The 16,352-nt window shown below is 36.4% G+C and overlaps 3 protein-coding genes and 1 pseudogene across 3 annotated transcripts; 1 reads left to right on the forward strand and 3 right to left on the reverse strand.

The window, feature by feature from the left end:
- Window positions 1-2,691: 2,691 nt before the first annotated feature.
- Window positions 2,692-3,759, reverse strand: LOC148586224 (mannose/glucose-specific lectin-like). The gene has a single exon (XM_088516013.1). The coding sequence runs from the start codon at window positions 3,643-3,645 to the stop codon at window positions 2,797-2,799; it is 849 nt and encodes a 282-aa protein (XP_088372139.1). The 5' UTR covers window positions 3,646-3,759; the 3' UTR covers window positions 2,692-2,796.
- Window positions 3,760-5,863: 2,104 nt separating this feature from the next.
- Window positions 5,864-16,030, reverse strand: LOC132177972 (L-type lectin-domain containing receptor kinase IX.1 pseudogene; annotated as a pseudogene).
- Window positions 7,926-9,101, forward strand: LOC148586225 (glutathione S-transferase T3-like). The gene is made up of 3 exons (XM_088515183.1): window positions 7,926-8,330; window positions 8,419-8,832; window positions 8,958-9,101. The coding sequence occupies exons 1-3, from the start codon at window positions 7,926-7,928 to the stop codon at window positions 9,099-9,101; spliced, it is 963 nt and encodes a 320-aa protein (XP_088371309.1).
- On the reverse strand, window positions 12,193-13,413 carry LOC148586226 (uncharacterized). The gene is made up of 2 exons (XM_088515293.1): window positions 12,849-13,413; window positions 12,193-12,725 (listed from the first exon to the last, which is right to left on the reverse strand). The coding sequence occupies exons 1-2, from the start codon at window positions 13,399-13,401 to the stop codon at window positions 12,193-12,195; spliced, it is 1,086 nt and encodes a 361-aa protein (XP_088371419.1). The 5' UTR covers window positions 13,402-13,413.
- Window positions 16,031-16,352: the final 322 nt, after the last annotated feature.

Raw genomic sequence — 16,352 nt, forward strand, 5'->3', positions numbered from 1 at the left:
AAGTGCACAATAATAATAAATAATATAAAATTAAAAATAGAAAAATTAAGAAAGAGTTAAGATATGGATTTACATGATTCAACAAAATACTTATGTTTACAGAGAGTGCGACTATATTTTATTATTAATGATTCAGAGTTACAACATAACATATACTCAACCAACTATTAGTATTCTAATATTACTCTTTTCAGTTGTAAGAACATGCATCACTAGTTCCAACATGCCATATAGTTGCTTTGGGTAAGTTCCAACATGCCATATAGTTAGGGCTGGCAAAACGGGTAATTGGGTAGACCTGATTATGACCCGTTAAGACCCACGACCTGATTACTCGAAACACGAACACGACCCATTTAGCTAAACGGATTAGAGGGTCTAACACGATTATAACACGGAAAATATCAGGGTAACCCGACACGACCCGCTTAACCCGTTTAGCATATACCCGATCTTCAACAAAATATTTATGTTTACAAAAAGTGCGACTATATTTTATTACTAATGATTCAGAGTTACAACATAACATATACTCAACCAACTATTAGTATTCTAATATTGCTCTTTTCAGTTGTAAGAACATGCATCACTAGTTCCAACATGCCATATAGTTATGGCTGGCAAAACAGGTAATCGGGTAGACTCGATTAGGACTCCTTAAGACCCGTGACCCGATTACTCGAAACACGAATACGACCCGTTTAGCTAAACGGGTTAGCGAGTCTGACACGATTATAACACGGAAAATATCAGGGTAACCCGACACGACCCGCTTAACCCGTTTAGCATAACCGGGTATACACGACCCGACCCAACTTAACTTATGAGCTAAACAGGTAACACGACACGACCCGGCCCGACCCGGTTTTTTTTTTTTTTTTTTTTTCTTTAAAAAAAAAACTTAATCAAAATTTGGAAAAATAATTTAATAAAGTGATCTCTTAGGCCAAAGAACTAGTCAAATTTATCCTAACCATCCAAGAAGAATAAAAAGTTTTAAAAGAGAATGTTTTAATATATAAATAATGATTTAAAAGGTAATGTTTTAATATATAGACCCACATAAAAAAAGTAACGGAAAAACAAAGAATAGGCCAGTGAAGTGAAGACTGTGAAGTCGTGAAGTGAAGAGTGAAATGAAGTCGTGAGTAAGTCGGTAAGTGTTAGGGTTAACTTAGTTAGAAGTTAGACATAGTTTTTTTTATAAAAAAAATAATAAATAAATGGGTCTAGCGGGTCATCCGAGACCCGCTAGACCCAATTGACCTGCTAGACCCAATTGACTCACTAGACCCATTTATTAAACGTGTTTGGCGGATCATGTCAAAATTGCCGACCCTACGTATAGTTGCTTTGGGTAAGTACTCCTTAAGTATGTGTGGCTGAAATACATTATTTCTTAGTAATACTACTAAAAAAAATGACATATGAAAATAGAAAATATATTTTACTTTTAAACGTCAGCTTGCACGGAATTTTCGACTACGGAAACGTACATCAAATATCTGTCATTGGAAAGACAAGTTGGTTTCTGCTGAAATGTCTTCTTTCAAAGATAAGAAGGGAGGCACGATCGGGATGATGCCACGATGCTCAAAATGAGAAGTCTCTCACACTAAACAGTTTCTTTTCATGATTCGATGAATGATTGACTTTGATCAGAGTCAGTCAATACCGATGGCTCAAGAGTCAAGAGCTATAATTCCTTGTCTCTGCTATCAAGTAAATCCTCTTAAATACTAATTAGTTATTGTTTTTAAATTAAAAACATAAATATTTTTTACTGTTTAAATATGATAAATTCTAGACAAATAATAAATTGATAATTTGAAGAAAAAAATAATAATGATTGGAATTGAACAAATAATAATAATAATAATCTACGTGATGAAATCCCATAAAATGAGTTATGAGCCGTTTAAGACCATGTTTGAGATTGTATTTAAGAAATCAAGCTTTTAAGTAAAATAGTTTTTTTTTTGCAAATTTTTGTTAAAAATACATTTTGGCAATTTTTAAAATTTTTAAACTCTTAAAAACGCTTTCAATTTTTTTACTAAACGAGTTCTTTTTTCTTCAAATGAACTTTTGAGTACTAAACGTATTTTTAAGCTCTTCAAATACCCACCCAAACATGTCGTAAATCCATATATCACAATCTTATTAATTATTCATATCTTTAAATCCGTGAGCTGGAGTTCACATATGTATGGTGTGATATGCACCACACGTTCAAGATGATTAATTAGCCATACGAAGGGGGAAAATTTCGAATTTTAGGGCTCAGAAAACTAAAAAGGAGCATTTTTTTAAAGGATCTTATTTATACACTAGGAAGGCACGTGCTTGATTCTTTGTGTTTTATTTTTAGCTTATACAATAACTAACAGCATGTACGAGAAAAAAAAAAAAAAAAAAGGGTAAAAATATGCTTGCACATAGATAGATTTAGGGCCTGTTTAAAATTACAATTTTAATAAGTGCAATTTTTAAAATAGCTATTTTTTAAAAGTATTTGATAAAACATATTAAAAATTATTTTTTTATCAAATATTTGTTATAGGAAACAATAATTTTAGTGTACATTTACACTTTTTTTTTTAAAAAATAAGTACCCCTAATTCGCATATTCTTTACTCGTAATTTAATAAGGAAAAGGAAAAAACTGAACTAATCCAAATTGCACCAAGGAAAAAAACTAAACTAATCGTAATTGAAGATGGAAAAATCCTTATTAAAAAAGAAAACTACTAAAACACAAATGCATAAACAAAATAAACCAACACTTCTCCTGCATCATTTCTGGATGATCAGAAGCGGTGCTGTCGATTCAAAAGCCCACGAGCAAAGAATATGCAGCTCGGAAATCAATCCTGTTCCAGCCGAGAAGCCAAATTCAACCCTTTCTGGTAAATAATCTCTCAAATCAACTATAGAATAAAGGTGTTGCTCTATTGGGATGTGATCGTTACTACTGAATCCAGTGAAGCTGACACTTAAATTTTGTGTGCTTGGATCGTAACTAATACTAGAATTGTATGTTCTTTTCTCCTTAATAACGCTATACCATGCTGTCGTGTTCCGAGATTTCATCTCGTTGATATTGATACCAACGTGCTCACGAACTGGCTCCGGCGGATCCCATCTGGGTTCATCATTCCGGAAAGTATCAAATTCCACGGCAACAAATTTGTTTGCAACTAAGAAACTTGAGTCTCTCATTTGGTCGCGGCTCACAAGGCCAATGCCGGAGCCGTCTGTTGGCATCGGTGGAGGGAAATCGGGGCTTGCGAGGAAGAAGGTTATCCCATCTGAGTACCTGTCTGCGCCTTCCGAAGAGATGACAAAAGAGAAGCTGGTGGTGAAGCTGGAGACTTTTCCTGTACTCTTTTCCCAGAGATGCATGGTATCGGAATACATGGCACGACCCCAGTTGTCCACTGCATTTGGCGTGAGTTGAATGGTTGAACCTGAGATTGTAGCGTTTCCTGTCCTTATTATAGTTTCGTTGTTAGTTTGAGAGAAATCGCGGTAGTTGAATGATATCTGAGATGCGCAGGGGACTATAAGAAAGTGGGAAATAGTACTTATCATCATCAAGTAGGGAAGATGATGAAGAAGCAGCTTTTCTGGATGGAAAGCCATGGTTAAGTGAAAGAGAGTACTTTTGAGTTTGCGTTTGTGACTGGAGGCTTACAAATTGTAATTGAAAAGATAAGGTTATATAAATAGGAAAGAAATTGCCTACGAACGGGTGGTCTAAAATTTTAATGATAAGAGTGAACACTAGAAGTAAGTACTGTAGCATTTTTCTTCCTACAAATTAGCATTTAAAAATAATATATATATACTTGTTAAAACGTATAAAATTTTTTATTTTTTTATTTTTTTATTAAAGATATTAAAATAAAATTTGAGAATACATGTTATTTTTTATTAAAGTTCAATTTTTTTTTTTAAAAAAAAAAAGTTCAAAGTTAAAATCATAGATATTCAAATTTATTTATGCGATGGCAGGATTATGCGGAGTATACAATATAAATATTTATTATGCAGCAAATAATTGTCCTTGCTCCTAACCAATGCCTGTGATCCAGAATAAGAAAAGAATAAATTAGTCTTTACTTTTATTTAGGTTTTATTGATTATTTAGGTTTTATATTTTAACGAGTTAATGTATTTTATAATTTAATAATGGGCTTAGCCCAAAAGTCAGTCAATGTAGGATTAGGATTTTTCAGAGTCTATTTAAGTGCTTTGTTGAACCCATATGAAGAGAAATTATGATATTGAAAAAAAAATATTTTGTTCTTTGAGAGTTGTGATTACTCTTTTTTGGTGAGACTCCACACTCTTGGTGTGACTCCAAATTTATTCAGTTGGTGAAACACTAATCCTTTATCGTTCTTTTGTTACTTATTCGTACTGCGTCAGCATGCCCTCGCCACTTGACCTTTTGAGCCTATTTTGTTTTCTAAACCTTTTCTATACCAATTCTGCATTAGAAAAGCATTCAAACTTGTTGTATCAGGATATATATCACAGATTTCACATGTTTAAATTTGTATAGAATGAACATATCTATAAGTAATTAAAGGACACCTAGAATTAAAGGCAGAGCTCCACCAAGTTTTTTGGAATGATTTATGCAGCGTGTCAAGTGGGAGAAGGTAGGTGTTACGATCTTTATGTCATACATGGGTTAAGTCTAATCTTAATCATGTGTATATAAGTTTTTGGGTACGAAGCCTTACAAGCCGATTGATTTTTAAGGATGAGTTTCACCCAAAGTTTGTATCATTTGGTATTAGAGCCAAACATCACGACATTGGTTCAAGTCATGGAGGAGGTAACCTATGTGATAGATTAAAATACCTGATAGGTGAGTGGACCTCAAAAGAGGAATGACTATTATTAGGTTAGTGTCGATAGAGTAGGCCACCATGAACGTCAATTGCAGAAACGTAGTGATATGTTATGATCCTTGTATCCAATATGGATTAAGTCTAATTTTAATCATACTTATATAAATAAGCTCTTAGGCACCTTCTCCCAGTTTTCAAAGATAAATTCTACCGAAAATTTGTATCAGTAGTAGGTGTGTGAGTGTTGGTGGGCCTAAACCTCAAAAGCAGAGCCAGATATTATATGCATGTTTCCATTAGCATCAAACACATTCAAACCAGAGCGTTGCTGTGATACATGGCTCACCATTCAAGTAAAAAAAGGTGAGGAGATGTTGATGTTCCAAATCCATACATCACATTAATTATCGTTATCATCCAATATTCATTAATTCAACCAAATCTTTTTTTTTTTATTTAATATATATGGTAGCTCTAAGCCTCTAATGGCTACATTATCCTCTTATTGTCTTGATTAATTTAAGATATAAATTGTCTCTTCTAAGAAAAATAAATCAACTGGAATATATATTCTAACCAATTCAGTGATATAATTACCAATTTACTAAAAAATCCAAGTACGCAAATAATATATATGTACTGGAGTTAAACACGAATAGTATCTTTATAGAGTTCACATCACTTTATTAATTGTTTCTTTTTTCTTTTACTTTATTAATTGTTTCATAGCAACATAATCGGCTCTTTGCCCTTTCGTTTCACTACTTGGCAAATCAATTTCCTTATATGTCTAACTCCATTGACAGATTCAAAAAATTTCCATATAAACTGGAAGAATATTTCAAACTGTTCAATTATCAACTATAGTTGAGAAATTTAATTCAAAAAAAAAAAAAAACTATAGTTGAGAAATATTACAAGTAGTCCGTGACTCATACGCATCAAATTAATACTTTCTATTAATCGTACGTTTGCCAATATAATTAATTTACCTGGTATTAATTAATTAACCGAGCAGAAGATGTAGTAGCTGAAGATGAAGATCTAGATGCCGTGCGTGAAGGGGCAACATAGGTTGGTAGAGGCATCTTTGGTGCGAGATCAATGGGTAACGAAGCTTCAAAATCAAGCACATTAATGACTTTCCTTATTGAAGGCCTAAGAGCATTCACAGCAGCTTCCCTATAAGGGGGTCTGTTCCCTATGTTTAGGGAATATGTCCAAAAAATCACAAAAAACGTCCCACAGCAGATTCCCTAAATGGTTCCTTAAACCATCATATGCTACAGTGGAACCCAATATATTGGGCTCCACTGTAGCAATCCTAAGGCTTATTAAATTGAAAAATAAATCTTTCTCTCTCCTGTCAGCACAAGTCTCAACGCAACGCAAGCTCTCTCTTTCCTGTCCAACACGCCACCCATCTCGCTCAATACAAGCTCTCTCCGCTCAATACAAGCTCTCTCTGCGAAAATTCCGTCTTCTTCAACCTCTCAAGTTTCATCTGTTCTACACAAGGTAGAGAGGAGACCGAAAAGAGAGAAAATTCGAGATTGAGAGAGAATGGTGAGCGTTCTGTTCAAGCCGAGAGAGAGAGACTGAAGAACGGTGGTTGAGCCACCGTCGTCGTGGAGTGGGCAGCGCGTGGGCAAAGCTGAACCAGTCCTTTTCCGGCGAGCGTAGTGTCCAGCTCAGAAAGGTTCGTTCTTTGATTGGAAGAAAGGTTCATTCTTCCCTTTTGTTCGATTTCTCCTAAATTTGGGTTTGTCTTCTCCTAAATGTTCATTGCTCTGTAATCAAATGTTTTGAAATTATTTTGTATATAGAATTCTTATATTTATTGAGAAGGTTTGAGAAACCTTGGAGAGGAAGAGAAGTAAAACGCTTTCAAATCCCAGCCTAATTTTGGTGTTCTTGTTGTTCTTATGGCTAGGAGTTGGCTTTGATATTCACAGGGCATTTTGCTATTATTGCTTTGTGCTTAGCCAATTCCTTATATTCATCTGGGTGGCGATTAAAGCCCTGATTTTAGACTGAATTATTCTACAAGTTAGGGTTATTGATTTCCGTCCTTGCTGTATGACACTTTCTTTGTGGGGCTGTGGATTTTCTTGATTAAATGATGGGTTTTCTAGTTAAATTTCATCGGTGCATGTTAAACTCCAAGTTATGTATGTTAAACTCCAAGTTACTGGTTATTTGTTTATTGCTAATAGACTCTGGGGGGGCTTCAATGGCTTTTTTTATTCTTCTCCGTTTTGAAATATTGAATGACATGTTTTTTGTGGTTTCAAGAATCAATTAGATGGATTTCATGAAAAAGGAAAAAGAACGAAGGGAGGAAAGGCATCATAAGGAGATCTTCAGTAAAACCTAGACTGTGTTTGACTTACTGTGTTCGACTTACTGGTTTCAGTAAAACCTAGATCTTCAGTAAAACTAGAATCAATTAGATGGACTTCCCACAATTACTGGTTTTAGAAATTGTCACTTTAGAGCTGCATGAATTATTTTTCTATATTTGGTTCTTGGTGTTCATTGGAAGCGTCTCTTGAGGAAATTGGTTATATACTTGGGTCAGATTGTTGGGGAGGTTAGATGGGTGTGAGATCAGATTTGTTGTCATTGTGGATTTGTTGGGGTAGTTGGGGTAGATATCCTCTTCTTCCTCAAGTTTTGTAGAGCCTACATTTTCTGCAATTTGCAGTGATATGTAAAGTGCCACACACCTCCCATCTTAAATGTGTATTTACATTGTTAATCGAACCCAATAAATTAGGGTAGTAGATCCCACATTGTAGCTAGCACCATAGATTGAATAATGTGTTGCTTCAATTTAAATTTACAGCTTAGTCTTTGAGTGCTTTTGTACCCTTTGATTTCCCAAGCCAAAAGTGCATCTTTGAATATAATTTAGAGTTTATTCTCCTTATTGTTAAGGGACTGGTTCAAGGCAAATTAGGATGTTATGTGTACATCTTTAATGTTACATGGATCCATGAATGGAACCAAATTTATGATATTTTTAGTTCCTTTTTTTTCATTCAGCTACTTGCACTCATGGACTCACAAGAGGGGTTGCAAGAGTTCAATGAAACTCCTTCCCAAAGCTTCACCATGCTCTTACAAGAGGGGCGTCAATACAACAATGAAAATCCACCCCAACCTAAAAAGAAGTCTACTACTAAAAAAACAAACTTCTCAATAGAAGAAGACGTTTTACTAGTAAAGGCTTGGTTCAATACTGGCCTTGATCCAATTCAAGGGAATTCTCAAAAAAGCACCAAATTTTGGGATAGGATTTTGGAGAACTATAATGAGAACAAGAAAGAAACCACTGTAGAACGGACTGCACATTCTTTATCAAATCGATGGTCTTTCATCCAAAAAGTCATCAACAAATTCTGTGGGTACTTAGAACAAGTTGAACATAGGAATCAAAGTGGTATTGGTGAGCAAGATAAGGTATAAATGATTTCTTACTAGTAGTGTAAATTAGTCATTTATTTGATTCAAGATTTTAATCATTTTCATTTTCTGAATTTTCTTTTAGATCAATATGGCAAAGGCTATGTACCAGGAGTTGAATAACAATGCCATATTTCAATTTGAACATTTGTGGAATATGTTGAAGACAGTACCGAAATGGAAGAAATATATGTTGACTCAATCAGATTTGAAAAGGAAATGCCTTGATACAAGTACTTCTTATCCGCTAGATGTTATACATTTAGGGGAAGATAACAATGATCAAGATGTACATGTAGCCTTGGAGAGACCTATAGGCAAGAAGGCTGCGAAAGAGAGAGAGAGAAAAAGAAAGAGCAACAATTGTGGAGAGAAAGAGATTGTGATGGAGGTTTTGAGTGGATTAGCGGAAGCGAAGAAGAGATTACATGAGGAGAGAAAGAAAGAGATCGATACGACAAAGGAGGAGATCATTCGTATTGAGAAACAAAAGCTTGAGGTTGAACTTAGGAAAGAGGAAAGGGAGCAAAAGAAAGAAGAATTTGAGAAACAAAAGCTTGAGGTTGAACTTAGGAAAGAGGAAAGGGAGCAAAAGAAAGCAGAATTTGAAAAACAAAGCTTGAGGTTGAACTTAGGAAAGAGGCAAGGGAACAAAAGAAAGAAGAATTTGAAATTATGATGATGGATACAAGCCACTTGTCTAAAATGCAGCTTGACTATATTCAATCTCTCCAAATGGAAATCATTGAGAAGCGTAGTAGTAAATAGTCATCGGTCTTTGGGTATTATTTTGTATTTAAGTGAACTAATCATGTAATTTTGTAAATAGTCATTGATTTTGTCATCTTTTTGTTCAGTGACTATTTTGCTATTGAAAGTAAGAATAGCACAGACCTCTTTGTTGCACATTGATTAAAGCTAAGAATGCTTGTGTTGTTTACATGTATGAAGATCTTCTTTGATGAGGTTCTAACTGAAGGTGTAGCATTTGTGTAATTTTGTAAATCAATGTATCAAGTTCTTTTTCTTTGTGTGCAAAGGCAGTGAAAGCAATCGATCATTTTATTTACCAATGCATCGTATTTCATCTAGATCGATGTTGTTTTTCTGTTAGGTTTCCGGGAAAAAGGAAATCAGTGATGCGATGAGAACACCTCTCGTCTGGTCTTGCTTGTGGTCTTGCTGGGCTCTCTGCTGGTATGGCGATTGGTATTGTTGGCGATGCTGGAGTTAGGTAGATTTTCTAATCTCTGATATGATTTGGCATGCACATATTTATTTCCTGTTATCATCAATTGTTGTTTGCTGAATTGTGGATGGGTCTGGGATTTGGGGTTGGTTTAAAGTTAATTGTTGCTGGATTTGTGATTTAGTTTTGGACTACTTGTGGATTGGATTTGTTTAGGTAGTTACTATTAGCCTTAGATTTCACTTGTCCTAACTTTGTCCATTGAGTTTGGGTTCTATATATGGTCATCTTTTAGAGTGTGGATTTTAGGACTTGAATTGGATTAATCCTTGTAGTGGTTGTCTGGCTGGGGGGTTCATATTCGCTCAACCCTAGACCATTCAGTTGAAAGAATGGGGTAATCATGGGTTAGTGTGTAATGATCTTTTGTGTCTCCTTGCTTTTTCAGTTGGTGCTGAATGTTGCTTTCTTTTCTTGTTGCTTGTGACTTAGATGGAATTTGAAGAACCTCCTCTCATTTCAATCATTGGATTAACATTTTGGCACTCAAATGCTTATTTACCTCTTTTCAAGTTTAATCGCATTTAGATCATCATAAATAATTTAAGCCAGTTCCAATAAGATGATAGAGGACAGCATTGGCAAGGGCATTCCTTGGCTCTATATTTTGAAAGGTGTTCTCCAGCTCTTCATATCCTTTTTAGACTTGCCCTATGCCCTATCATACGACTGCCTATAATGGGCATGATAGTAATGGTACTTATGCCCATTCTGTTTTGTGAGGATATCTTTATCTTGTGTTTTCGTGATACACCTCAGTTGCTTGGTTTAACGTTTTATTGATTCATCACTTGGAGGAAGTGTGACAATGTTGAGAAAAGAAATGGACTATACTAGTCATGGTCAGAGATCCATAGGACCTTGTAGAAGTATCATATCATAACTAAAAGCATGCTGCTAGCCACATACACAAATAGCTTAATCTACATAAGATTCATTGGCCTTGCACACGGGGATTGAGGGCAACCAACTTAGCCAATGATCGCTTTTTTTTAACAGTCATCTACCTAGGAGCTATTCTAGATCATGACTCACTATTGAAGGGTTTTTTGATGGTCATTATTGGTTTCTGCTTCACAATACCCATTGGATGTGATGAGCACCAATCCTTCGGGTCCCTTTTTGGTTCTTTTCAACAGCCAAACCAATAGAGTTTACCATCAAAAATCACTTCGAGGCATTGAACTCGCGCCTCCACTGATGGTTGTCAATTGATTCTCTATCGATTGATTTGAGCTAGGTTTTGGTTTTGACTTGGCCCATTGTGTTTCTAGCTCAAATTGTGAAGGTCTTGGCTCAACTTGTTTTTAGCCCAAATTTTTTGAGCCCATTTATCAGAAGTATTCAACTTACCTGGATAGCTTGATCTAGTGGTCAATTACTTATATTTTAGTAAGCTGGGTGACTTGGCTGCCTTTTATGAGAATTGGGTATTTAATTTTTTGGTTTGGCCGGTCTTGATGGAGAATTTGTGAAAGATGGCTCTGCTTACAGTAGTGATGTTAGAATTTTGTTTTAGAATTAAGTGTCTGCATTTTAAAGAAAAACATTTGTTCTTAGAATAATGGAGGAGCATGTGAATGTTTTTGCAAACTTGGTTTATTGAACATCACATACTGGTTTCAACTTATTCCACACCAAATTCTGCATCTTTAATACTATAATGCATGCCATGACAGAACTCATGGGTTTCACAGCCTTTATTACTGTTCCATTTTGGAGCCGACCTAGGGGTTGACAATCTCACTTGTCCATATATCCTCTAATAATCAGGGATGATGTTAGTTCTTTGCTTCATATTCATTGAGATGATGCAGCAATATTAGAATAATCATGATTGTGTAATAGAGAAATCTTAGCCTTGTGTCAGATGTTGTGGCTAAGTTTGTATTTTATCTATCTAATTGGGTTTAATGTTGATGTTGCCAGGGGGTGTCTGTAACCAGGGATGAGTTATCACATGAAGTCCAACATGAAAAGCAGCAGGAGCTTATGCTGGACTCCTCCATATCACAATCTCGATATGTTGAGATGGAGAGAGAACTAGAACCCTGGGTCCCTGGTGAAGATGATCCTCAATTTCCTGAACTGGATAATATATTTGATGACCCTTGGCATAGGTTGTTATAATAACTATTTCTTTCCCCAAATATCTTGGTAGCCTTTTTATCTGTAGTCTTGGTAGCCTTTTTATCTACCTTACATATGTGCTGTACAGAACACTCCTAAACTAAAGGAAATTGTTATGTTTTAAGGAAACTCTTCAATTACCATTCTTTTTTTTTTTTTAATGTGTTCTAAGACAAACTGAAGGTGCAATCATACGAATTCACCATTTTTTTTTTTAATGGCATGGCTGATTTGGTGTCTGGTGGGATCCAACAAGGTTGGATTCTTAACATTAACAAAAACTTTTGCAGATGACTCACATGGCACACACTGGACAATAGACATAATTATAATGGAGGCCTGGATTTGGTCACGTGCACTACCGCCAACTTCCTTATAGGCCATGTAGTTTTTAATATATTTGTTAATAGACTAGGTATTAAAAAAAAAAAAATACAATTAGCCATAGTGCAATCATACAAAATTTAAAATCAAAAGTTCTTATTGGCCATGTAGTTGCCATAAATGCTCGACAAGGTCCGACTGGAGTTGAGAATGAGTTACTCGATCTCTAATACGATGATGATTTTGTATGAATTCCAAAAACTCAACTGTATGCTCATGTGATGGTGGTTCGAGTGGAATCTCATTGATTTGTTCATAATCGAAGTCATCTGCTCCAAGGTATAAATCTCGCTCGTCTTCAACGATCATATTATGCAATATTATGCACGCCATCATAATCTCTTTAAGCATTTCAGGTTTGTGTAAACGTGCAGGTCCACGCACAATACCAAATCGCGCTTGAAGTACTCCAAATGCCCGCTCTACATCCTTCCTTGCTGACTCTTGAGATGCAGCAAAATTCTTTCTTTTATTTCCTTGTGGAGCATGAATTGTTTTTACGAATGTTGCCCATTGAGGATATATACCATCGGCAAGATAGTATCCCATTGTGTAGTTGTGACCATTGAGTGAGTAGTTTACTAGAGGTGCACGCCCTTCAGCTAGATTGGTAAATACAGAAGACCGTTCTAACACATTGATGTCATTGTGAGACCCTGGTAACCCAAAAAATGCATGCCATATCCAAAGATCATAAGATGCCACGGCTTCCAAAATAATAGTTGGTTCATGGATATGACCAGAATACATACCTTTCCAAGCATTTGGACAGTTTTTCCACTTCCAATGCATGCAATCAATGCTTCCCAACATACCTGGAAATCCACGACTTGCGCCAATTGCTAGCAATCTAGCAACATCATCTTGGGTTGGCGACCTCAAGTACTCGGTGGAAAATTTTGAATTCACCGCTTGAACAAATAGTTTAAAACACTCCATTGCAGTAGATTCTCCAATTCGTAAGTATTCATCCATAAGATCTGCCGTTACTCCATAAGCGAGCATTCTAAGTGCGGCAGTCATCTTTTGTAGGGAAGAGTGCCCAAGCTTGCCAGCAGCATTTCTTTTTTGGAGAAAATATGGCTCATGATCTACTATTGCATCATGAATGTAGATAAAAAGTTCACGACGCATACGAAACCTCCTCCGAAATTTTTTGGCTGGATAAACTGGCGATGCAGCAAAATAGTCGCGGAAAAGGTTTTCTTGACCTTGCAAAGAATTACGGCAAATAGTATTGCGGCGTTGACCAGAATCACGACGTGATATTGATTCTCTTTCGCTATCAAATCGTTCTTTTGCCATAGCAATTGCTGAAATTATTTCTAACTCATCATCTGAAGAAGAGTCATATAAAAGATCATCAAGTTTAAAAATATGATTCATAGAAAAAAAAAAAAAAAAAAAAAAAAAAGGGAAAGAATGAATGAAAGAGATATTTGGGTTCAAATATATGAAAACTAGAAATAATGGCTATATGTTAAACTACCAACAATAAGATATATATATATACACATTTGAGGTAGCCGTTGAACAAAAAAAAAAAAAAAAAAAAATTAAACTGCCAGCAAAAAGAAAAGCCTGTGAAACCTGTGAAATTCTGCCAAAAAACAGCAACTTGTATCACTGCCAGCCAACGGTTGGCTATAAAAACCTGGCTATTTTGGACCGTTGGCTATAAAAACCTGCCAGCCAACGGTCCAAAATCAGGTACAAAATAGTGAAACACTGCTGTGCTAAAAAAAAAAAAAAAAAAAAAAAGATAGCTGTTGGTTCATTACAAAAAAAAAAAAAAAAAAAAGTAAAAAAAAAAAAAGGAAAACAAAAAGACAATCATAGAATGAAATTGACAAAATAGTTGTTGGTTGGTTTAGTTAAAAGAGAATCATTAAAAAAGTATAAAAATAAAGAATAAAAAAAATGAAGAAAAGTAAAAAATAATATTTAATTAATATAGGGAACGATAAAGGGAAGCTATTGTGGAGTGTATGTAGATAGGGAAGCAAAAAGTAGTTTGGTTCCCTAAACTTAGGGAATATGACAGGGAAGCTGCTGGGAATGCTCTAAGACTGTAATCTGGGTGACCACACCAAAGCCCAACGATCATCAACTGTTTCATTTGTTGCTCATCAAACTCTCCACACAATCTGGGGTCGGCTGCATCAAGAAGCTTTTCCATTCCATAGAGCTCCCAAACCCACTGTAGTAAATTTATTTCGTCTTTTTTAGCCTTAGTTTCGATGGCTTTTCTTCCACATGCAATCTCCAAAGCAACAATCCCGAAACTATATATGTCTGACTCCTTGCTAGCTTTGCCGAAGACGATACATTCAGGGGCCATATAGCCCACCGTCCCAGCCAAAGCCGTGGTTTGTGATCCCTTTGCATGTTCCACCATTCTTGCTAAACCGAAATCTCCAAGCTTTGCATTGAAGCTTGAATCTAACATGATGTTGCTCGACTTTATGTCCCTATGCAACACGCATTGTTCCCATTCTTCGTGCAAGTACAACAACGCCAACGCCAAACCTTGAGAAATGTTGTACCTCGTTGCCCATGTTAACAAACTCTTACCTTTGAAAAGATGCGAATCCAAGCTTCCATTCAGCATGAACTCGTAAATGAGTAAGAGATCTTTGTTTTCATGACACCAACCAATGAGTTGCACGAGATTCCTATGCCTCAGTCGGCTAATACTCTTCACCTCAGATGCATACTCCTTTATCCCTTGTTTAGAACCCCTTGACACCCTCTTGACCGCCACGTAGAAATTCATTTCTCTTAGAAATCCTTTGTAAACCCCACCGAACCCTCCTTCTCCAAGCTTGTTTTCCCCTGCAAAATTATTCGTTGCACGAGCCAATTCTTTGTAGGAGAATTTCTTTGGTCCTGTACTGCGTTCAAATTCGTCGTCCATGGAAAAATCCAAATCCAAATCCCCATCTCCTCCCCCTTTACCCCGACTCTTCTTCCTCTTCATAACCCAAACCATCCCCAAACCAACTACAATTAAAACGCATGCTGATGCACCCACGCTCAACCCCACCACCAAACCCGCCGCCTTGCTTTCTTTTTCATTCTTGTTTGGCTCTGGTTGTGGAGAATTTTGAATCAAAAGTGGCGCTGTCGATTCAAAAGACCACGAGCTAAGAATATGCAACTCGGAAAGCATTCCCGTCGCGGCCGAGAAGCCAAATTCAACCATTTCTGGTAAATAATCTCTCACATCAACTATGGAAGAAAGGTGTTGTTTTATTAGGCGGGGATCATTAATACTGAATCCAGTGAAGCTGACACTTAAATTTTGTGTGCTGGAATCGTAACTAATACTACAACTGTATGTTCTCTTCTCCTTAATAACGCTGTACCATGTTGTCGAGTTTTGAGATGTGATGTTGTTGATATTAATACCAACGTGCTCACGAACTGGCTCAGGTGGGTCCCATCCATTCCCGAAAGTATCGAATTCCACGGCGACGAATTTGTTTGCAGCTAAGAAACTTGAGTCTCTTATTTGGTCGCGGCTCACAAGGCCAATGCCGGAGCCGTCTGTTGGAATAGGTGGAGGGAAATCGGGGCTTGCGAGGAAGAAGCTCAGCCCATCTGAGTATCTGTCGGCGCCTTCCGAAGAGATGATAAAAGAGAAGGTGGTGGTGAAGTTGGCGACTATCCCTGTATTCGTTTCCCAGAGATGCATGGTTTCGGAATACGTGGCACGACCCCAATTCTCCACTGCATTTGGTGTGAGTTGGATGGCTGAACCTGAGATTGAAGCGTTTCCTGCCATTGTTATAGCTTCGTTGTTAGCTTGAGAGAAATCGGTGTAGTTGAACGATATCTGAGATGCGCAGGGGATTATGAGGAAGAGGAAAACAGTTATCATCATCAAGTGGGGAAGATGAAGCTGAAGCAGCTTTTCTGGATGGAAAGCCATGGTGGGGAAGGAGTAGTACTCTCTTTCTTTTTTCTTTTTTCTTTTTTTGAGAGGAGGGAGAGAGTGCTTTAGAGTTTGCTTTTGCCATTGGAGCTTCAGATTTTTGCCTTCAACAAAATGAGTCACGAATCACGAGACTGCAGGCAGACAGCTAGTATTGATTTTGGACTTTTTTTTAAAAAAAATAAGTTATTGATTGAATGAATAAACTCGATCTCTACCGTGGGGCAAATATATATATTTTGGTAGCCTTTGGTTCTAACATTTTGTCTAACAAATGCATCATTGAGGTGAAGCAGAGGGTGCTTGACATGATATATGT

Source organism: Corylus avellana, chromosome 4 (assembly GCF_965113065.1).
Source record: "Corylus avellana chromosome 4, dhCorAvel1.hap1.2, whole genome shotgun sequence".
NCBI classification, from domain to species: domain Eukaryota; kingdom Viridiplantae; phylum Streptophyta; class Magnoliopsida; order Fagales; family Betulaceae; genus Corylus; species Corylus avellana.